Below are 24519 nucleotides of genomic sequence, written 5' to 3'. Positions count from 1 at the left end.
GGAAGCCGATTGAACCAAGTGCCTAGGCTAAAATAGTTTAGACAAAGTTGCTGCCGTATCAGTCGAGCTGACATAAATCTAAATGCTATAATGATGAAGGGATAAGGGATGAGAGGACTGACCTGATAAAGCTCGATCCGCTGCTCGGACACGCGAGCCTTTGAGTTCTGCAGCCTGAAGAGTCTCAGCTCTGCCTTCACCAGGTTTGAGGCGTTCTTCTCCATGGAGCTCACGTCAAACCGTAGCCTCCTGAAGTACAGGCTGTATTGTGTTGGATAGATGCCATCTGGAACATAACACACAGTTGGCACTGTTACTGCCACGCAATGGCAAGCTCTTATTTCAACTCCAGAACCCATTTTTCACTTTAGTTGAAGATCTCAGCATTCTGGCTTTCCTTAGCTTCCCTGCATGGGCTTTTACAAAGGCACCGGCTGACCCTGTTAAATGTAAGGAAAATGAATTTGATAAAAAGTGAAAGTTGATAAATGACCACTGGCTTAACAAGATCTGGATATTACACATTCACAGTCTCCTAGGATCAAATCAAGTGCTTGCGGTTGGGTGAAAACCTAAAAAATAGAACTTTATTACACTTACAGTCGTGCCAAGAGAGAAGCTCAAAGCACAGGGCATTGATGTTGTAATTATAATCGAAGTGTGATGAAACAATGTGAAGACACACCTCTCGGGCTGTCACGCGAGGGTCAACCGGGGTGCAATCCTGCCCCATATGGTTCCTGACCGAGCCCGGTAGCCCAACACTCACGCAGTACTCGAAACCATGTGTGAATGTCATATGATTTGACAGGGCCCTGTACAGACGCAGCATGTGCCGAGAACCATGTGTGGAATAGCGAGATGAGAGCGTCACCCTGAACAGTAGCTCAACAAATTAACAAAGACAACCAAAGCCAGATGCACAACCACGCAATCTAACGTCAGGAGCAGGGCGCCGTGATACAGCATGAATTTACAGTGCCGTGATGTCCTGTGACATGTAGCGGTATATTCGGTTTCCCTGAAAGCCACCCACAGCTATGCTGGAGCGTGATTGAAGAGGGCTACGCCATGCCGCAGTGCACGTACAACTCCAACCATGTGCAATAAGTGTGTGCTTAGCGTGGGCTTCGTATGTTTCCCGTTAAAACAGAAAAGGCATGCGTGCAATGATGTGATGGGTTAAGGCAGCGTATGATGAGGCCTCGAAGCACTAAATTGTTGCACAGAAGCCGGGGATTAGAAACCTTCAGCGGTTTATTTAATAAGCCTACACAAGCAGAAGCAGGACGTCCATCCACAAGAGACCAAGAGATGAAAACACAGAGCAGCTGCAGTGACTGAAAGAACAATCAATGCTTTGAAGAAAAAAATATATCGATGAATTTTTACTTTCTTCTTCACTTTTATTGCTTGGCTCTCTGGAAACAAGTGATATCAGACATGAACCATATTCTTACATAATGCTTGGGTATTCTAGGGGTGGTTCTCAAACGCGAGGAAGTGCCCTAGGAAGGCTGTTTCCTTTCCAGTACGATCCTTCTTACAGTTCAAGGTTAGAGTCATCCACAACTTTAAAACGCTAGAATGAGACTTTAAAGTGAGAAGTTGAAGGTAATGCAATGTATCGCCAGAAAAGTTATTTCAACTTTCTGTAAATTCAGTACTTTGAATGAGAATTATATATCAAATGTTTGTGGTCTCCCAGTTCTATACAGAATTTGCAGTTTAACATTGTGATTAATTTACAACAAATCTAGGAAAACAAATGTCTTTGTCATGTTTTTGTCGTACATTTTAAAATGAAATTGTGTGACGAAAGTGCCAAATTGATTCTCGCAATGTTTTTTAATGTGTGTAAAGCATTGTGGGTGATTTAAGAGGAAGGAAGAATACAGTTCATGCATCCTTCTAAAGGAAGGAATATGTGCTTAAAACAAGCAATATCCACCTAAAGGATTATTAGGAACACCTGTTCAATTTCTCATTAATGCAGTTATCTAATCAACCAATCACATGGCAGTTGCTATAATGCATTTAGGGGTGTGGTCCTGGTCAAAGACGGGCTGGTCTGAGTATTTCACAATCTGCTCAGTCACTGTGATTTTCACGCACAACCATTTCTAGGGTTTACAAAGAATGGTGTGAAAAGGGAAAAACATCCAGTATGCGGCAGTCCTGTGGGCAAAAATGCCTTTTTGATGCTAGAGGTCAGAGGAGAATGGGCCGACTGCTTCAAGCTGATAGAAGAGCAACTTTGACTGAAATAACCACTCGTTACAACCGAGGTATGCAGCAAAGCATTTGTGAAGCCACAACACGCACAACCTTGAGGCAGATGGGCTACAACAGCAGAAGACCCCACCGGGTACCACTCATCTCCACTACAAATAGGAAAAAGAGGCTACAATTTGCATACCCCGGATTCGGAGTCCAAGCTTCACTCCGGATCCGAGCCCTCCCCAGGATAGCACGCCAAAATATGCTTACTTTCCCAATCAGATTATACAGTATGTAAGGGCAAACTCGTGAAAAGTAATATTTTTAAAATTATACAAATAGTTAAAAGAAGCTACTTTTTAAAAATATTTCCTGCTTCAGTTTCATTCTCCTTTCCTCCATTATAAGGGTGATCACATTTATAGAGAAGCCAACACTAACTCTTCTCTGTATGATCAGCTGGCCTGAAGGGCCAAGACCAGCTCACTTTCTCTCCAGCTTCCTCCATCCATCAACAGAAAAAGTCACACTTTCAATGAGCCAGAATAAAGAGCAGAGTTTGCATAAACCCGACTCCATGAAACGCTCTGCTGTTTTGGATAATACAGTGGATGCTTTCAGCAGGGTTCACTGGAAACCGCACAGCGCACACTTTCGGATAATGATACTTCTAATCTCTATACGCCACAAGCTTCCTGTCACCATCTTACCAACAGAGACTGTGTAACCGCCAATTTATAAAATGTTACGTAAATAATGATTGGCCACATGCGCTCTGAACAAACTCATCAAAACTCGATAAAGATATGTAGAAATTATGTCACATACAGCAAAGAGTGAGTACAACTACAGGTATGTGTAAATCACTGAGTGCTAGATGATAGAGGGAAGACACAGACTATGACAAAAAGTAAACTACTCTAAAAAAAAAAAAACTGCTGGGTTATTTACAACCCAGCGATGAGCCAAAAAGGGACGAGCCAGCAGCTGGGTTAAAATGAACCCAGAAAATGTTTATATTTGACCTAACATTGTGTTAAAACATGTTTCCATCTTGTGATTGGTTGACGCTGAACCACGTCATAGCTCATTAACATAAAGTAATGCCAATCCATGTTGCAGCAATTTGCACCAAAACTTTTTTTTAGGCTACTTAAAATGTACATTTTCATTTTTTTTCTTTAAATAAAATGAATATGTAACCCTTCTACAATTAACATTAACTGAATTAAAAGATTATCTACACTTATCTGAAACTTTCAGAAGCATATTTCTTTGCACCTGTAAAAACTAATGTTCAGGGATTGTACATCTTTAAAATTCATTTGGCGTTCTCCGGGCGTTTTCAGCCGCGTTTAAAAGTTTTGGTTTAATGACCTGCTCTAAAACCTGACTGATGATCATTTAGAATATTATTATCTCTTAAAAACGTTATTATTTGCTAAACTGAGTGAAAAACAAGACATAAATTCTGCTGAAGGAAATGATTTTGCAGTGTAGATGTAATATCATAATCTTGTGAATTTAGCCGCACGCCCTGCTTTGGCACATACTGTATGACCTGCCAATCTATGACTTTATAGGCACTTTAAAAGGCTAAACTAACAATCTTGGCTGGGCATATTTCTAAGAATGAAAATATGGGCTTATTATTTCCTTTTAAGGAATTTTACTGGCTTACATAAAGTCTTTGACAGCACCTTGTTACCAAACACACAAAATTATGTAATATAAAATAATTTTACCATTTACCAAAACAACAAGATAATGTTGGAGAAGATTAGCCGAATCTTCTGTCAAAAACGAACCAGTTGAACCCACTATGAAGCACGTAAAAAACGTTGAGGGCTTGTGATGAATTATCTCACACACACTTAATACACACTAATAATAACAACGAAGCTTTTTTACGTTCCCATAAATCACTCGTCAGGTTTGCCATTGCAAACACTTGGATATTAAACTCAGGAAGTCTTCCCGAGTGAGGACCACTTGTAATGTGTGCCAAAAAATATGCACAACAGCTTGATCTCACAAGAGCTTCCTTCCTGAGAGGAAAGACTTTACGCTTTCTTCCCGAGTGTCTCTGACAGAGTTTCGCTGTGGTAGCCGCCAACTGTTTGGTCACTGTAAGCGCTTATCTATCGCTTCCACACAGTTTCCAACACCTGCGGTCCAAACCTCTGCTGAAACCTCTGAAAGCGGCACATGCACATATGTGAACACATGACATCATGTTTGTTTAAAATGTTGAAACCGTAAGTCCTGCCGGAGTATACGCTGTTTATCCTATGCGGAGTATACATCTTGAAGGCATTAAGTAGTTAAATAGACATTGGAGCTGGATCCGGGTTCCCGATCCGCACCCCTGAACGCTCACTGATCAAACACCTGTGCCAGGGAACGCTTCCCAGTGTCCTCTGCTCTCACGCTGACCCCATTCCTACTTCCTGTGTGCTGGATTCTCTCCAGGCATTAATGAGAAAGATAGATCCGCATGCTTGTCTGCTCAATGACACGGTGGTCCGTCCATAGGTCTGGAAATAACTCCTGTTGCCGACCGGACCGTCCCTCTCTCCCTGATAATCAGGCTGGAAACACTGGCAGATGTGCGCTTGACAGGCAAAGACCAAGCGTTTAAATTAAATCGCACACAGGTACACTTCCCTAAACACACACTCACATGGACGAATACTTGCGTACCTTCTTTTTTATGTTACAGGAAGTCTCAAGATTGGCATCAGATGTTTAGGTAATGTGTGCAACCAGAACTCCATTAATCCACCATTATTAATGAATTGTATGTGAACAGCAAATGCTGAGGTTGGCTGGCAGGCTTTTACAAGATCCTGTTTTCTGTTTTTAAGTGGCGGGACGAAGGCTTTGCTGTCCAGGCAGTAGGACACAGAGGAAGAAGGTGACCCTTGTTTCTAAATTAGTGTAGCTTTAAAACTCTTAACCATCTCTGTCCTCATATGCAATGCCATGATTTCTACCTTTACATTTGCTCTGACTGATTACGAAAATGATTCATTCAATTTACTAAATTTTTTTAAGGTAAGTGGTTGCAATCAATTTATTTAAGCTACATTTAAACAAAAGTTTTTGTTTTGTATTCCAAATTTTTTTGTTTAAATGTAGCTTAATTAAATTGATTGCAACCACTAACCTTAAAAAAATGAGTAAACTGTATGTATGTATAACACTGAAGTATATGTGTATTTTTGGAGCTGTTTTTTTATTATTATTATTATTAAACATTTCTTTATTTATCTATATTTTTTTTTACCACAAAATGCATAATAGTACCTCAAAGCAATTGTACACATATCTGTACCTAAATGGTACATACAGTGAATTAGGACCTTTTTTAAAAGGTACCATCACCCTTTTTTACATTATACGTAAAACTGCCCCTTGGGCAAAAATTAAGTGTTTATGAACTTTTAATTTACAGTTAGCAAATTAAACATTTCAGTAACACTTTATTACAAGGGTCCATGAATCATAATGAACTTATACCTAAGTGAATTCTTACTTAAATATGAATGAATGCTGAGTTAAGGCATGTACTAATCATAAACTAATGAACAGTCATCCTTAACTACAACATGAGTTATGCTGGGTACACACCAAAAGATGAGGCTGATTTTGGGCCGTTTTCCACCCTTCCGACTATCCTAGCGATGTCCTGATTATCTTGATGGTTTTACAGTTTATCTTATCAGATTTTCCCGAGGTGTGAAATGTGTTAAGAGTGACCGAACCTGATCGGAAAAACGTTGGAGCCGCCCCGATCACAAATCGTAAATATTTAACATGTTTAATATTTAAGATTAGAAATCCTAATGTGTGGGGGAAAACCAGAGGACAAACGCACACACGCTCTCGAGATTATCACGTGAAATCAAACAATATCCAATCAGAAAGCAAGATGATGGAAGACGAAAGCAGTGAAGTTGATGTGGAAAGTGAAAATTGTGAATACAAGAAATCTCACAAAATCTCGTGAGGCTTCAAAATAAGCATGGCGGACGATATGCAGAAAGAAATTATATCGTCCGCCGTGCTTATTTTGAAGTCTCACAAGATTTTGTGAGATTTCTTGTATTCACAGTCGAGAATCTGGTTAAAAATCTGTTTGTGTGTGGTGCGCTGTCTTTGAGACATCATGGCACACCACACACTATAGGAGCAAAACGGTTAAATCTTGGATTTTTTATCCTTATGGTTGTGGTCTATAACATTTTAAAAATCTTATAAGATGTAAAAAATGTCATGTTGTTCATTAGTCCATGCTAAAGTAAAACTAAATGTATGTCTTACAGTAGTTCATTACGATTCATGGACCCTTATTATAAAGTGTAACCATAATGGCTGTTAATCATATGTTGAATAAATAGTTTTGCTGTTGTCATAAATGATTTCTTAAATCATGCAGCTTGTTGTGGAGACCTGTGATGTTATTTTTCTAAGAAACTGGATGTTGGGTTTTCAGCTTAGACTTTAGAGCATCCCCAGCCACACATCAAGAGACCAGAAATATCAGATCAAATTGACCCAACATCTAACCATACAACCACCCAAACTCTAAAGTGGGCTTGATTTGAATCCACTTAATTTTATGCGTCAATCTCACATTGACATTTATCAATTTCTATCATTCCCAACTCTTTCTTTCCCATTACTCTGTATGTGTGTCTATTGGATAGTTGTTCAAAAGAAGTCCTGCAGAAATGGAGCGGCCTTCATGCACAGGCCTTTAAAGTTTGAGGTATTTTTAGTTCCCAGGGATTATGAAGAGAGTTGTTTTCAATTTGGTATTGGCAGGTGAGCCTCTGTGTGAAGGGAAGGTTCTTTTTATTCCTCTCTCTGTTTTTTCCTCTCAGTCCTCAGCTGTTTCTTTTTCTCTGAACTCCCTCCCTCTCTCCGTTCTCTCTCTCGTCCTTTATTTCTTTTGCAGTTTCTCCTCTTTTCTCACTCCTACTCCTCGGCCCCCGCTGCTTAATCTGGCTTCCGTTCGGGCCCTCAAGGCCTCGGCTCTCAGCAGCAGTGTCAGGGTAGTTACTTTAAATTATGCGCAGCTTCACAAGCTACAGTTTCAAAGTAAAGAAATATCATTATTTTCATTAAGGTCATTATTTATGCGGCCTCATGTCTTTCGAAACCCATATGACTTTTTCCTCTGGAACACCAGAAGGGGTTATTTATATTAAAATGTCCAAGCTGCTTGATTCCATACAATGAAAGTGAAGGCTGCCCACAGCTGTCTAGCAAGACTGTCAGGGGAAGATTTTCAGTAAATGATTAAGATTCTAGTCCGCATTAATTTGTATTGTGTTGAAAAGATCACAGCAGACATGGAAAAGTTTCCTTTGGTGCTCCATGAAAGAAATAAAGGCATATGGGGGCGACAATAACTGAGAAAATGATGACAGATATTTTATTTTGGGGTGAACTATTTCTTTCTACAATACAAGCTAAAAATGTTATTTCCCCACACACACTGATGCCGTTTACACACAATGCCCCTCATTTATCAAACAAGCGTACGACAGAAAACTGTGTTTTCCATGCAAGACTTGGCATTTATCAATATGGACGTCAGCGGTGGCTACAATCAAATCTCATGTCAGGTTTCACCTCATGTACGAAAGTTTTGAGTTGGCGTTACGATGCCAACAGTGTACAGTTTAAAGTGTTATACCCGTTTGATATCCTATCTGAAGAGGGATAATGATAAAAGGTTAGAAATAATGTTTTTGTTTAGTTTAACAAATAGAAAATAAGATTTCTGCTTATTTTTCCCCACAGAAAAAACCTTTAGTATTTACTACAACAAAACGTATAACAATTTCCATAGTTGGCGCTTTAAAGCTTTAAACCGTCAAAGCTCAAATGAGGCTGCATTTAATGCATCCATACATGAGAGAGAGAGAGAGATTGTTATTAATTAAAAAATTATTTTACATGAATTGTAATAAATTTACTAATTTACCTACACTGTTATTGGCAAAAAAGCAACAAAATTCACATACAGCATTTATTAACATTTATATTTGTAAAAAAAAATTCATCATAAAAATCATTTTACTACACAGCACAGTAAGACCCAATCCCATTTCTCTGTCTTCCCCCTTCCCCCTACCCCTTAGTTTTGCACGTTCACGTGAGGGTAAGGGCCAATTGGGATAGCTCTTACTCTCACGTGAACATGCAAAACTAAGGGGTAGGGGTAAAGGGAAGTGGTAAGACAGAGAAATGGGATTGGGCCTAAGTCTAACAACACTATCTAAAATTGCCTGACTTCCTTCAATTTAGCTTTTTAAGTTATTTTGTTTGAACTCTAAATGTAAAAGTTCAGCATCCATGAAGACCTGGCCGGGTTACGATTCTTAGGGAGCGTGCACACAAATGCGTTTACGCCAGCGGACAGCGAATGTTTTCAACTGTTGTCTCCTATGAAAGCGCCACACTTTTCAGAAACGAAAACAGCTGGCGGGTTGTCCGTGTTAAGCACTGAGACTTTGTGTGAAACACTCAGCTCGTCAATGACACTTCTAACCCAGCCGTCCAATCACAGTGGAGGAGGGGCGGGACAAATATCACAACAAACCAAACGGCGCATCGTTCAACGATTGATAAACAAAGCAGAAGTATTATATCAACCAAAGCACTCAGCTGAGAAAAGGCTGGCAGGCGTCTACAGTCAGTGTCGGCCTGCCATTTTCAGAAACGTTTAAACTCTTTGGTGTACACGCCCCCTTAATGTTGTGAATTATGTTGGGTCAAGGCTTCATTTATATGTGCGTAATATTCAATTCGTATTCACGCTTTGTAACTACTGTAATGCTCTTTTTTACGGTCTCCCTTACAAATCGCTAAATTGCCTAGAAATGGTACAGAACTCAGCAGCTAGAATTATTGTACGAGAATTATTGTCTTACTATTTGGATTTAAATTAGACCAATCTACTATTTTATGTAACATACTCAAAACTGTTATGATCAGTCTTAAAGAAAAAAAAAATAGATGACTAACTTTAAAGACTAGTCTAACTGTGGGTTCACACCAGATGCGAGTCCAAGGATATGCGCAAGTAGATTACATAAAAAGTCAATGCAAAGACGCGATCAGATGCGTCCTCGTGTGGAGTGATGTGAATGACGTGATATGGGTGACGCGTTTGCCGCGAAAATACGCGCTATTCGCCTTAACCGTTTCTTCGCCCAAGTTGAAAATATTAAACTCGAGCAAAAAATTCGTTAGATCCCGCGAGTAATCTAAAACGACTAAAAAAAATCTAACGACTAAAAAAAATCTAACGTAATCCCCCGCATTTGGTGTGTACGTAGCATAAGAGTTTTATGCAACCGGCAACACCCACTGGCTTCGGTTCAAGGACCGTATTGAGTTTAAGATTTTACTCCGGGGATTTAAGGCACTTCATAACCTGGCCCCGTCTTATCTTACTAATCTTCTTGTCTCTTTCTTTAAGGTATGCATCTTTTCTGTGCAACATGTTCATCTTTCTTCTATTGGTTCGTGAGTATTTAGTAACGCTGACCCTTTTTTATGGACTTAGCTTCCTTAGGATATCCGAAATAGCCACTCTTTGCTCACTTTTAAATCACGTTAAAAACTCAAATATTTTTACGCAGGCCTACTTTTAATTAGTTTGTTTTGTTTTCTTCTTTGACTGAATGTAAATACAATTGTTTTGCATTTTATTATTGCTTTATGTTTTACTTTTTGTTAGGTGTCCTTGAGTGCATTGAAAGGCGCCTATAAATAAAATGTAAATTACAATTGTTTTTAGCCATCACATTTATCAACACCCGTTCATTCGTGCGACGGAATCGCTTGCAGACGAAAGTTTAATGAATCACACGTGAGTGTTGGCGTAAGAGAATTTTTCCGCTTGGACGCCATTTGATAAATAAGGGCCAATATGTGTCATTTATTATATAGCTTTATTTTTATATATATTTTCTGAAGCAAATTGAAATTGACAATACTACCAATAAACTTGAAAATGCCAACTTTTATTTTAGTACACATAGTTTGAACAGCGAGAAGGAGTCTGTATAAATGAACTGCACTTCAAAATGCTTCATACTGTAAGAAAGATTGGATGTTTCGATGAGAGCTTAGATTATTAGCTCAATTTGTCCGGCTGTAAAGCTGCTTGTGGAATGCAATGTTACAAAATTATCAGTTGAACATTCTGTCATGGCATTGCTTATTTGAAAAAATAGCTTGTTTTGAGTAAAGCTATACTTTCATAGAAACAGCTGAGCTACTTGTAGCATCGCTAATCATTAACAGCGCTCTGCAGAAGCCTTTACTGTAATATTCACTCCCAGCGGTCACCGTTTGCCCCCCCCCCCAATTTCCTCTCTCTGTGTGACCCTCACAGGACAGGGCGAGATCAAAAAACATCATGACCTTCTGAGGGAACGGGGGAATCCCAGAACATGTCTTACAGAAGTGAGAAATGCTCAAAAGTAGGTCAAATACTTTCCTGTCTTGAAGTTTTGGAGCGCCACTAACAGAATTTGTTCTCAGTTTCCATTTTCCAATGGTAAAAGTGACTCTGAGGTAGCGAACGGTTGCATCCGGCAATTTCTCCAACTCATAAATCAGGATCGAGTCCTTTGCATGTGAACAAACTTTTGAATATTTTCCTCATAATTCATGCATGTAAAAGCTGAGAAAATGAATATTTCCTCATAAATAACCCTACAATGTCATTTTTTTTTTTTTTTTAAGTTGAATGTCATGCCATAAATCTCCACTGTGACTAAAAATTATACCTTTAAAAACAATATAAACAGTGTCTGTTCAGGTTACAGTTACCGAGTTAACGGTTCCCATTGAATTCCAAAGGATTTATTTTCCTACAATGGAAGTCAATGGTTTCCATCAGCTGTGTGCTTACCATCATTTATCAAAATATCTTCTTTTGTGTAAGAAAAAATACCATTCATACATGTTTGTAACAACATAATTTTCATTCCATTTATATCTCTTTAAATGTTATTTTGTTTTCTTTTGCCCCCTCAGCAGTTTACACAAAGCTAAAATGTTTTGGACTCTATGGCAAATGATTTTTTTTTTTCATCAACTCTGTTCTTCTGGATTTTAGGGAGAAGCAGTGGAAATCACAAGCACATTTGTTACATTATTGCCACATTTTAATAATCAATTGTCATATGTTTACAGACTGCTACATGCAAAATTGCAAAGCTGTTGTGCCAGGGTGTTCTGGTTGGTTGCCAGGATGTTGCTATGCGGTTGCTAGTGTGCATAAGGGCACACTATTAAGTCTTCAAAATATTTGCGGACACCTGTATTTGACAAACAGCGTGGGAAAGTTATGCAAGACAGTTAAATACTAATGGTTAGAGTAATACTTGCCTCATTATGTCATTTTGAGCCGCAAAGAGTGACTGGACATTTAACCAATCGCTTGGTTATACTGGATAGTCCTGCCTACTGTGACCACAATCCCCCTCTCACAAGACTATCAAAATCTTTTGATTGGCTTTGTCTTGTTGCGTTGCGTCCGTTGAGGTGCTTATGCATGCAAACGTAATTATTTTAGTAATTTGTGACATTCGCCCACTTCTTTCTAACCTCACAAAGCATCTTGATCTTCTTTCTTTCTTTAGAGACCTTAAAGGGCTCCAGATTTCTTTCCCACACAGCGCTGTGCTCGTGTTAGAGTATTGTATTACATGGGACCTGTGCTCTCCCTGTAAACAGTATTAAAGCATTGGACGAGCAGTTGTTATTCTTTCACAATCACACTCTTTCTCATCCTTTCCTCAAACTCACTCTCCGCTCTTTCCCTGTTACGCAATTCAGTTTGGCTGTCGCTCGAACTCCTAGTAGAAGCAGAAGAGGGTCCAGGTCTTGCGTAAGTACTGAGCCCCATTTCTCGACAATAACCCCACTGAGCCGATCACAGGGATCTCACTGAAAGAGAGAAGAACCGAGAGAGACGCTTGATTGAGCAAAACCAAATCTCTCAAGGCAGCTGTGAGGAAACCAATCCTCTTTGTGATCAGGATGTTCTGCATAAACACCCAGGCTGTAAATCTGAACACGGACTACTCCAAACACTCGTATCCGACTCGTAACACAAAAAAGCTTTCTTAAAGGGATAGTTCTTACGAAAATCTAAATAACACCATAATTTACTCACCCTCAAAAAATATAATGCTAGTAAATGTTGCTCCTGATTTAAAGCTCAAAAATGCCATCCATCCTTCACAGAAGTAATCCACATGGCTTCAGGGGGTAAATAAAGGCCTTCTGATAGCAAACAATATTAATTCCATAATATTTAAAACTTTACAAACGAAAATAACTAGCTTCCGGTAACAATGAGAGTATGTATTCTTCTTTAAATTGTGGACAAAGCTTACGAGACGTAGTGGGATAGTGACAGAGAGCAAAACAAAACGCCAGTCATGAAATCCGCAGAAAATGGTTCGGCCCTGCATCTATCCAGGATGTGTTCCACGTTCATCACTATGCTACTACGTCTCATACACTTAGTCCTGTCTCATACTCTGAAAACACACACTCTCGAGAACGCACGCTGGTCATTTCCAGATATGTTTTTACAAAATCACATTGATTACCCTCAGAAGGCCTTTATTAACCCCCTGGAGATGTGTGGGTTACATCTGTGAACGATGGACTTCACATTAGAATCACCATTTACTACCATTATAAAGCTTGAAACAGTTTTGTAATACAACTCCGACTTCGTCTGAAAAAAGATAATCATATACAACACATAAAAACACATCATTTTCCATATACCGTACATTTTTGTAGTTCCAGATTTCACTCTCTTCCTGAAACGCACGGATTTGAAAAGCTCTGTGTCCCTGATTGGCCAGCTAATCTGTCGTTGTGATTGGTCTGAATACCTCTGACATCAGCAGGAAATGTGACGCTCCCTACCATGTTTAAAAGATTCGGTTGCTAACAGGAGTTCATTTACAGACTGTGAGTTAAAGTGGGAGGAATTATGATAATGTCATTCTTGTCTACATCACCAATCCCAGGAAGTAAACTGTTGCCTACAATCCGTGTGTTTGTTGTAGTCCAAGAAAAAGATTTACATTGGAGACAACAACTCACGCCATCGTTTACCTTGAGGTATGTACCTTTTGCATATCATTAACATGTACAAATACACATAAACACCAAAAGAAATGTGAATCGGACAATAGGTGCTCTTTAAGGACAAAAGCTTAGGCCTGCGCCATAGGGGCCTATTGTGCACTACCCCATCTCTTCAAAAAAAAGAAAAAATGTTTTCCAAAGACCATAATGACTATAATGTTATATTTAAATGTTAATGTTTAAAAGATTGCAATGCACTAGGCTACCTGTTTTAGCCGCTGGTATTAGAACAATGCAAATACATGAAAGTAATATTGAGAATTAACATGCGTTTCATGGAGCGGAAGATATGATGACTAGTTGTCTAAAAGTTTTGTAATGGTGCAAAAAGTCAAACATTAATAACTTTTATTGCAATGTAAATGTACATCCAAGCTTAGCGGCAGGAATCTGTGAGGGTACAGACAAAAAAAAACTGTGTACCCGTCTACTATGTCCAGTATTAGGGGTAAAGAGTTACAAAGTTAGTATAGCCTACTTATCACAACATTGTCAATCACGTTGTCAATGGCAAGCACTAATTTATTCAAACGTCTCTCTACCGAACTACCTACTTAAGCTTAATTTGCGGAGGGTGAAGAGAAAGAAATACTTTGATAAATAAGCCAGTAGTGGAGAAATAATAACTTTTAAGAAATAATCTTTTTGAGTAACGACCCCAGCACATGTCCTCCTTGCTGGAGTGTGACGTGATTTGTGTCATGTTCAGGTGCGATGGATCGTGTACAAACCAATAGGGTGTCAAAATAGTATATGTTTATACTTTTCATCCAACCACAATCAAATTCACTCTATACAGATGGCACGATTTATCTGGATTGGGTTTTTTTAACAATGACAAACCGGAATGAAAACAAGCCAAAATGAAATAGGGGTAACGAGGCGATTTTTTAAATGTAAGGTGTAGAAAGTACATATAATTGTGTAAAAATGTAAGGAGTAGAAAAAAGTAGTAAAAAGTCAGCTGAAAAATTATTTACTTGAGTAAAGTATAGATACCCAAAATTTTGACTTAAGTTAGGAAATGAAGTATTTGTAATTGACACCTCTGACTATTCCTTTAATATCAACAACATTCACCCCAACGGCACAGAATAACATTTCAGGCAACATTTGAGTCGTTTTTTTACAACAACAATCCAGTTGAGGGGACTATTGCTTTTATTGAACAACAGCAACTCTAATCTGATAAAATACACCAATTAAAAAACATCTATGAACTAATATTAATTATGAATAAATTAATCTTATTGGTCTAAAAGGCCCATTCACACCAAGGTGTCATTGTAGTTATCTTTTAGTTATCATGAACGGGCCTTTACTGTCCTGTGGCTTGTTTACAGTTGCCTGCCAACTCTCCAACTCATTCATATAAAATATGAATGAGTTGAGTGTTCATTTATTAGCATTTTGGACAGCTTTGGATGCTGCTCATCCAATCAGATTCTAGATTCGGACTATCCCAGAGCTGCCAGATAACAAGCTCAGATTTGCGTGCTGCATCCTGAGCTGCAAATCTTTCCAGACCACAAATAAAACCTTAACGCAAGCACAGATTGTTTAAAATCAAACCCTGTTTGTTCGTCACCAGAAACGCACACAAAAAGCACACACACCCCAGAAGAGCTGACGCGAGCGATCGTGACAGGTCTCTGCGAGGGGATTTGGAGCGCCCGCCCTTGGCCCGTGTGCTCTGGTGTGTTGGGTTGTTTTCGGGATGGCCTTTCCACACGCCTGTGTTTATTTACAGAGGGAGAGGCGCAGTGGGCTGGAGGGATCTCTCAGAATCACTAAACACAATCCGTCATGCATACGCACCAGAGGAAACACAGGCACTGACACACTTCTTACACGGCACAAACAAGATACTCGCACGTTCAAATGTTAAATATACTTAATGCTGTGGATGTCATTTTATTAGATAAGAAGAAATATCTCAGCTAATGAAGTTTATATTGAAGCATGTTTAACTTGTGTGACCTTGAGGTGAACTGACTTCATACGTCCTCTAAAATTGGGACCAGTTGTTCAATTCGCCTGAGGCGGCATTTTTGCATTGACTTTAACATTAGTTCGGAGAAAAGGTCCAGCATCATTTGTTGGCAAATGCCACATTCTGTATCGAATCTAATGGAATTTATACAATGTAGGTGTGCCTTTATTCTCTAAATACTGTGTGCATTAATGCTTTCATACACTGTACACATACAGTAAGGACTTTTGTGACTTTTACATTTTTCCCTTAGGTTCTTTTCTATTTGTAAGAAAATCTAACAATCGACTGTAGCTCCCAATAAATCTGATATAGTTAGACTTTGCTAGTATTTCCACTTTATTCATACTGTCTGTATTGAATAAGACAATATTTATTCATTCACTGGTTTTGTATGACTCATTTAACATTTACTCATACTAGTATGGCCTTATAAATCATTTAGCGAGTACTATTTCATTTAGTATTATCTATGATTCACATTGTATGGACTGGTGGGTATCTTAGTGTTATTTGGATAAAAATAGCTCACAAATTAACCATATGTGAAAAATTAGTAAGTACACCCTGTACTTTTCTAAGAGATAAAAGAGCAACTGTTGTCTACAACTGTGTTAATTTTGCTTTTAAAAAATCTGCTGACTTCAGAAGAGCAGAAATAACTACAAAAGCATTACTGATGAAATGAGTCAGAATTTAAGGTGTTTGTTATCCAAAAATCTCTTTTGAGTAACACTTCATCATAATAACACTGATTCTGTCATATTATATAATACATTATTGGTTAATGTAGATTGTACAATGTATTATATACACCATATTTGGGTGTGCATGAAGTAATAGCATGTTAAGAAGTAACTTTTATTAATGATAATAACTGACTTTAATCTGAGCTGTCTGGCGTTTTGAATAATGTCTGGGTCTTATGTTAGTATGTATGTGAACTGGGGTTAATGTTTGTACACTGAGCTGACTAAACTATACATAACTACACTGTTGCGGGGATACTTCACTAGACTGGCTCATGTAAAGATGAATTTTTCCTGTGAGACGATAAAATAAACACTTATTAAACACTGCCCAAGCTCATGTAATGATTAATGTTCTGTAATAAATCATATGAAGCTGTTTATTTGAAAACTGGATTTTCTAGGATCACCACGTTGAACAATCATTTAAAGGGTTTAATGCCTCAAAATATTTTTCCTGCAATGGCAGATACTAAAATAAACTAAAGCTTTAATTAAGACTTGTCAATCAAAAAATATGACCATGTAGAGCTATAATAACTAAAAAAGTGTGTTTTTATTTAGTGGTTAAAGCTTTTTGCTAATTTTATGGCTTATTTTAGTTGGTGATAAAACTATGATTTATCGCAACCCATTCTCATGAAATGCGTATAAATAGCACGCAGTGTGAACAGTTGTGCAATACACATAAGCCAAATTTCAAATTTTGCGTGCATATAATACACAAGTCTTGTTCACTTTTACGGCGCATCTTTTTTGTGACGTTTTATCTATTGATTTCTCTTTTTTTCGGCTTTTAAACAATTGTGGGTTAGATTTGGGATTTGCTTTAGGGTGTCATATAATATATACGTTTCTTCATATTTTGTTTATTTTTAAACCATGGTCGCTTAAAATTGGGGTTATATAAGTGAACAGGAAGGATTGGCGTATATATTTTCACACTGTGTGCTATTTATGTGCATTTCATTACAACGGTCTGTGTATCACAGCTACGTTCGGCAGTTTTCCCTCATGTTAGTGGTGAAAACAGGCCGCTGATATCCAGCGCAAACAGAGAGCATACTTCAGCAAGCACTCAAAGCACATACGCAAAGTCATATACTCTTGAACAACATAAACCACACAAAGTCATAAAACAGTTGCAATATAAACCATTTCCTAGAGCCTTGTCCCGGTGCACAGAGGCAGCCTTGTGTTTCTCTGTGTACGGTCACAAGGGAGCTCTGTACCGTGCTTCAAGAGACCTGCATTTACAAACAGACCGGTGGGGCCACGGTATGTTAGCATTTATGCATGCATGGACATTTAATACCACAGCAAAAACATACTGGCCTGTTGTATGGGACATTAGATTTAATGGACACCCCTGCAGGGCTGAAGGTATTTGAAGGAGTTGGTTTGTTTCTTAGGGAACATGGCAGTATAGTCCGTATATTAAAAGGGTGGTTGTACAGTCGACCGTGCTATAAACCTGAAATCAACTGGAATGTCACAAATGTGCATATATGGTTATATCGCAATGGTTTGCAATAAATTATATTTCATTTTAATACTTCAAAAAGTAAAATATGAGAGGTTTGCCAATACAAATGTGGTGCCCTCCTAAGACAGATTGCGCCACAGCAGCACAACAAAAAATTTAAATATTATTGTATGTAACGTATATTTCTAAAGTTGATTAATTTGATATACTGTTGGTTAGTTTAGCCAATCTACATCAAGGTGTCATATTATTTAAAATAAAGTTTTCTGGTTCCGTGTTTATTTTAATAAGTTGGAAAACATCTGCGCTGTGTCCTGCTGACCGGCGCTGTGGGCTTGTACAGCAGGTGATGCAACTTTTTAGACCGATGTGGATAGTACAGTATCTGACACCTGGATGTTAGTTGTGATGTTAGTGTTTTCAAAGTTGTTGGGATGCTTTCTTTCCCTGAAATATGAAACATATGAGAAGCTCAGATTCAAAAGCCGCTAAACACCACCTTCCTCAAAAATTAGAAACTAACCATTTGCTCTTGGCATGTATAATACGTTCATTAAATACATTCACCTCAAATATGCTTATTTCTGGCCTCAGGCCTTTCATAAATACCGGTTTGTTAGCAGAATCCATTAAGGGTCTGATATAAAATGCTTATTTACAAGTAAACATTTCAGACGCACTTAGGGGCCAATCACACCAAATGCGTTTTAAACAATAGAAAACGTTTGGCACTGCCTTTTTTCATCACTTTAAATTAACATAAACTTTAAAAAGAGGACGCTTGCTCTGACCTTGATCGAGGGTGAGAGGTGCACAAACACACAGGAGACAGTGAATGACTGCAGTCTCTGGTTGTTCCAAACAACCGTAAACTAAACTGGCTCTACTGATTTTGCAAGTAGTTGATGTCATCAGGGCAACATTTCAATCAACCAGCAGATTTCAGAAATAAGTTTACAATTTGTTTAAGCTTACAACCAGAGTTAGCTGTTTCTAGACCATTGTTTTTCACTTATCAAGTCCCTCTGATTTTAGGGATTGGTTAGGGTTGGGGTTTGGGGTGGGTTTAGGTTTTGCTTAGAAAAATGATGTCTTTGGGTCAACACAAAATGTTGCCCTGAGGACAACTCTCACTTGGCAAAATCAGTTCGAGCCTCTAAACTTCCGTCACCACAACGAAAGGCCCGCCTCTCCTCTCAGTCGATTGGACAATGAAAAAATGTGAATGCTCTTTTTCCACTCTAAGCGCTCCTTAAGAAACGCATGTTGCTGCATGTGTCAAAAAATGCAAGGCGTTCGGCACGCACAAACAGTGCGCATAACGCTCACTGCCCAAAGAAATTATTCAAAAAAGGCGCCCGCCATTAACGCATTTGGTGTGATCGGCCCCTTAGAGTCTTTTGCATCTGAGCTCTTCACTTGTTGGTTATATGCATTTTTAAATACATTTTAATATAATGGTAGAAAAGAGACCGCACTCAGAGACTGAATCAAGTACAAAAACTGTATTCAAGTACCGAATAATACTAACAGGCCATAACAAATTATTCAGTACTTTAATACAGTTTTTGTACTTGATTCAGTCTCTGAATGCGGTCTCTTTTCTACCATTATACTACTTTATCTTGGAGTTACGCACCAGGCATACAATTTGGATATTAGGCGCAGACACCACTTTTCTCACGTAAATACATTTTAATAAAAAAATTTAATGAATTTAGAAAAATAAATACTGTATCGCATATTGAATAGCGAACCAACGCTGCTGCATATCGCAGTTTTGTGTCAATATCGCACAGCCCTATATCTAAAATTGGACAACTTTACGATAAACATATTAGTACCGTGCAGAAACACAAAGATATTAAGGACATAGCACTGAGATTTTTTTACCGAACCATATAACCAACTATATGAAATAGTTCTTGAGAAGTTTAAAGGAGAAGGCAAAGTTTTTTGGCTCAACTTAAAGTTTTTGTATTAGAATCCTCTGAGAATTTTCATTTTTCATTTTGGAGTTATTCTCAAGATTTTAAACAGAACATGATCAGACTATTGTGGCTTAAAATAAAAATGTTTAATGCAAACAAACTGCTGTAAGCTTCACGATAATTTTCACTTTTCTTTACTTGTCTTCGCTATTATGCCTGTAACCGTTTTAATTTGAAGACAAACTAAATCTGATCAGATTAATAGCTTTAGTTATGGCGCTTAAACAACGATATAGCCAACCTCAAAACCCCACAGACCTAAAAAGATCTGTTTGATAAGTATGCAGTTTATTGCAGAACTAAAGAGCGACTGAAGAACCTTTTGTTTTTAAGAGTATATGAGATGGTAAGGAGGGTGCGTTTGGGGGGAGAGGGGAAACCTCTCCAGTGACTCTAGCACTCCACTCCCCAGCAACAGTGGGTCTCAGGATGGAATTTTCCATGAAGCATGTGGCACGGTGTGTAGTATACGCACACAGCTCTCTAGCTTAAATAGTGCTATGTGGGCTCTGCCAGCGCTCTGTCTCTGTATGAGTCTCTTACTCCACATATCTCTTGATTTTTCTAGTGCATTTTTGTGTGGCTTCCAGTTCCATTGTGCCCTGCAGTGCTGCTTGCAAGGACTTCCTGGCGCCCGACCAAATAAGTCTGATAGTCTGAGAGTGTGTGTGTGTGTGTTAACACGTTGTTCTGGCATGGGACATCCCATTCAAAGTTCACTTCTAGCAAAATTACAACTACGTTTTGTTTAATAGAGATATTAGACCTTTGTATTTGCTCATTTTGCCTATCCACTGATTCTGTTTTAGTACCTGCACTGCTTTGCTGTATACTGCTGCCTATATACCGTAGGAAGGCTACCTGCCTTTAACAACATATCTAATGGGATATTTAGTGATTTGTTATAAGCCAACACTATGGCAGTTCCCTTATAAGGAAAAAATACATAGCACACACAAACATTGGGCAAACGGTTGATCTTGTATGGTGGTAGAGATTTGCGTTAGCAGTGCAAAAGGTCATGGGTTCAAACTGGAAACCCAGGGAACAGACATACTGAAAGAAAAATGTATACCTTAATGTCGATTTGGATAAAAGATTCTGCCAAATGCATAAATATATATGTTTTATGTCTGTATATGTTTAAAAAAAACATACAGAATTGAAATGAGACATATCTTAGCAGCATCCAGCATTAGTGCCTCGGAAGCACCCTTAAAATGCTGCCTACGTAGACAGCTCACAAGATTTGGAAGAAAGCCACTGGGTTTTAAGATACAATCCAATGTGCCAAGGCTGAAGTCTAAAATAATCCGAGACGTTTCTCTGAACGTTGACACAGAATTATTTATATCCCATAAATGCCTCGTTGACTGAGGCTGGCACCGTGCCATCTCTATTCATATTTGGAGTATTTATATAACGGGCAGAGCCAAGAATAACATTTAACACAAAATTTACCTTAGGGCATAAAACATCTGCTAATTTATTTTTCTTGCACGCTGTATACTCCCATTTGATCTGGGAACAGAAAATGATTACATAATTAATGGCACAACGAAGACGTTTAAAAGCATTGATTTGCTTATACAGGCCTGACTTGAAGCCACAGTGGGGCAATATGGAGGTGTATTATTTAACTCATAGCGTGCGTGACTCATAGAGAGCTGGGTGGAATAAGCATCACATTCCTAAATCAGGCTTTGCAGTGATCTTCTGGAAAAAACTGGAGTAGTAACGTAATTCAACACTGCCTTTAAAAATATGCAGACAATTTTATTTGAGCACTTCTGGTGCCTAAAAGAGCATGTGTGAAATCTACTTTCAATTTAGTGCTCGACCAAATGATGGTGCGAAACGAAAGACAGCTGCAAATATATTTATTATGAGAGATCACCGTGAGTGACGTTTGAGCTTTCATCACGGCGTCCTTGATAAAAGCCTAACCTCGGTTTGTGCTTGTAATATTTAGACACACTGGTTAAATGACAAAACAGCAACGTCTTATTTAGCCATTTAGAATCTACGTCAAGAAACTGGCAATAACGTCTTGGTACTTGGATTGGAAAGTCAAACAGTCCCACCTCACATCTCACATGAGGTTCATATTAGGCAGCAATCAGATAACTGTGCGTTCCAGGCGCAGGCAACAACACTGGGCAGCATTTTTGAGAAAATGAGACAGATAAAAGAAAGAAATTCACGTAGGACAATTTACAACAAATATTTCATAAAGAAAACAAAATCTAAAACAAAAACAGTCATCTGTGGGAATAACTGGCACGCTATTTGTTTTCTGTATCTGGGATTGTTTAGTTAGTTAGCTGGATCTTTTATCCAAAGTGACACAAACGGTGGCGTCACTGCCGGCAGTGTGGGTGGGGCCGTCGCAAAGGGACCCCGTGGACCTGGGGGGCCTCTGCTGACCGGGGCCTCCCACAATATATTTTCACACACAAAACGCAAGACAAAATAATCGATACCAACTGATATAATAATCACATTTATCTGGCACTCATTAGGCTTCAAAGGTGCCTTGAGGGGACCGGCTTGGTTGAGACACATAGATATTGAGCAAGCAATAAAATAGCAGTGGGAATTTGCTGGTGGTAGAGGACCCAGTAAACTTATTACTGGTTAAAGCTTCTGCCTATAATAACCAGAGTTAAAGTGTCTTCTTGCCCAACACTCAGCATTAATAACACATACAAACTTGAATACATGAATAGCTCAAATCTTGAAATGGGGAAACGAAACACTCACTTTCGGCAGGATACAAGGGCTGCATGTCTATCTTGTGCACTTCTTTCGCGTAATACTCCTCCTCACTGCGCTGTCTCTCACAGGTGGCCGCGCGCTCGTTGGCTTTCTCCAGCAGCAGGTCCCGTGTGCTGTTATAGATGGCGATGATGTCCTTGGACACCTCCTCAGGCTCGGGATAACTCTCGGGAGGACTGCTTAACTTCAGTTTACTGAGAATCTGACCACGGATGGCCTCGATTCGCTTCTTTTTGAACTGATCCATGTCCAGAGTGCTGCATGTGGATAAACTGACGGCCACCGTGGCTAAATCCAAAGTCAGCAGAAGACTCAAGACGTACAAGTTCATCTTGTGCTTTTGTTTTTGAACTTCTAAAACAATGAGATTTAGTGAATTAAGTTAAGTAGGCACCCAATCATTTCAGTAAAATATTTTTAGATTGTCTCGATGACAACTTTTACGCGCTATTATCAAGCACACAAACGTCTCCTTTTTATTGACAATCCATCTATGGTGACGGCATGAAATGATCTGTCAAATTCGTTTTGCGCGTGAGAAAAATCTTCATTCCAGATCACTTCACTGTAAATGCACATTCATCTTCACACGGCGCAAAATCACTGGACACTGAAACAGCCATTGATGTGGCCATCTAATGCCCTAACAAAAGTTTCTGATTCTCAAAGCACTGCAGACTGGTTGCGGGTGCCCTGGCTGATTGCAGACGCGTCGCCTGCGGGGTTTTTGCGCGCACCTTCGCCACATCAGAGCGCCGCAAAATCTCTCCAAACTGTCGCACAATCTCGCCTTTCACTCCTGCTCACTGTATGCGAGAAGATGCGAAACTCAAACCTCCGCTCACTCCGCACAGCGCATCGTCGCTCCTCTGACAGACAGGCTCGCGCGCTTGGTACCAATAAACGCCCAAGTACAAAACTTTTTCGCAGCGTCCTAACGCATATACGTGTCTGCGGTTGAGAAACGGCAAGAGGCTTGAATGATTTGACACACGGCTGTAAGAGAAGGCTAAAGTTATTCCCCCTTCAGATTACGCGCTCCTTCATTCCTCCTGGTGGAAACAATGGTCCCTATGCCAGTGCGCGCACACGCGTTTGAAGGCAGCCGGTTGGAAAGAGAGATTTATATAGGTCTGACTTCACCACGTGGTTGCGGTCATCACGGTGAGAACGCGAGATTCGTCAGCGCGCGCGTTTACCGAGTGTAAATATCTCAGCGCGTCATTGCGCTTCAGCACTGCGGCCAGGTCCTAACGCCCACTGTGTACTGACAGCGTAATTTGGGGTCTTAATGTAGGTTAGAGGTCAGACTTAAGGTCGGTCGGAGTCCGGGTTTACGCATGGAGTACACTCTCGTGAGCATACGGAGGAGGCAACCATGGTAACCACTTGTCAGGACTGTGCAAAATACGTGCTGACATTAAACTGTAAAAATGTATGCCACAAAAATCTTTGTCACACTAAAACATTTATTTTACTGTGCTTAGGGGCCATAAGACAATTAAGTGATCGGCTACTTACAATTAGAGATAAAACTACATTAAAGTGGTATGGGAACAACATCAGCTCCACTTCTGACCGTTTTCATATTGACTTATGCTCAAATGGGATAGTTAGGCAGCAACATGAGCTAAAATTTTTTATCAAAAGAATCCAACATTTCTTTCTGGATTTTATGGAAAGTAGAACATGGAGTGCCTGACGTTTCTTTTTCAACTGCCTCAACACACCTGCTTAATTAACTCTTCCTTCCTTTGAGCTTCTCTATTAAAAATCATAATTCGCCAAAGCCTCTTGTACCCAGCCCACACTCCAGTAATATATGAGGAGTTATGGCTCTCAGAACCCCTGACAGCCCTCTGCCCACAGCTCATAACCAGATGTTATCACTAAATCAGTACCAACAGATGGATGACTGTGTGAAAGACATTCAATGAACTGGGAATTTGTGTCCAGGTGCATTTGATGAAGTGCACCAAAAACGCAAGCGTTTAGCAAGCTTAAATACATATAAAAATGAAAACACATATAAAATTCACATAATACATAAATCATACATTTATTTTTACATTTACATTTAGCAGACGTTTTTATCCA

At 39.1% G+C, this 24519-nt stretch overlaps 1 protein-coding gene across 1 annotated transcript in view; it reads right to left on the bottom strand.

The window, feature by feature from the left end:
* Positions 1-23533, bottom strand: part of tgfb2 (transforming growth factor, beta 2) — a 37717-nt gene extending 14184 nt beyond the window's left edge. Inside the window, exons 1-2 of the mRNA XM_065246398.2 lie at positions 22408-23533; positions 123-286 (exon numbers count right to left, since the gene is read on the bottom strand). Of these exons, the coding sequence (XP_065102470.1) occupies positions 123-286; positions 22408-22753 (510 nt within the window). The 5' untranslated portion in view covers positions 22754-23533. The remainder of the gene's footprint in view (positions 1-122; positions 287-22407) is intronic.
* Positions 23534-24519: the final 986 nt, after the last annotated feature.

This window comes from Paramisgurnus dabryanus, chromosome 13 (assembly GCF_030506205.2).
Source record: "Paramisgurnus dabryanus chromosome 13, PD_genome_1.1, whole genome shotgun sequence".
Lineage (NCBI taxonomy): Eukaryota > Metazoa > Chordata > Actinopteri > Cypriniformes > Cobitidae > Paramisgurnus > Paramisgurnus dabryanus.
Note: the sequence above shows the minus strand (reverse complement) of the source record. Positions and strands in the feature narration are given on the sequence as shown.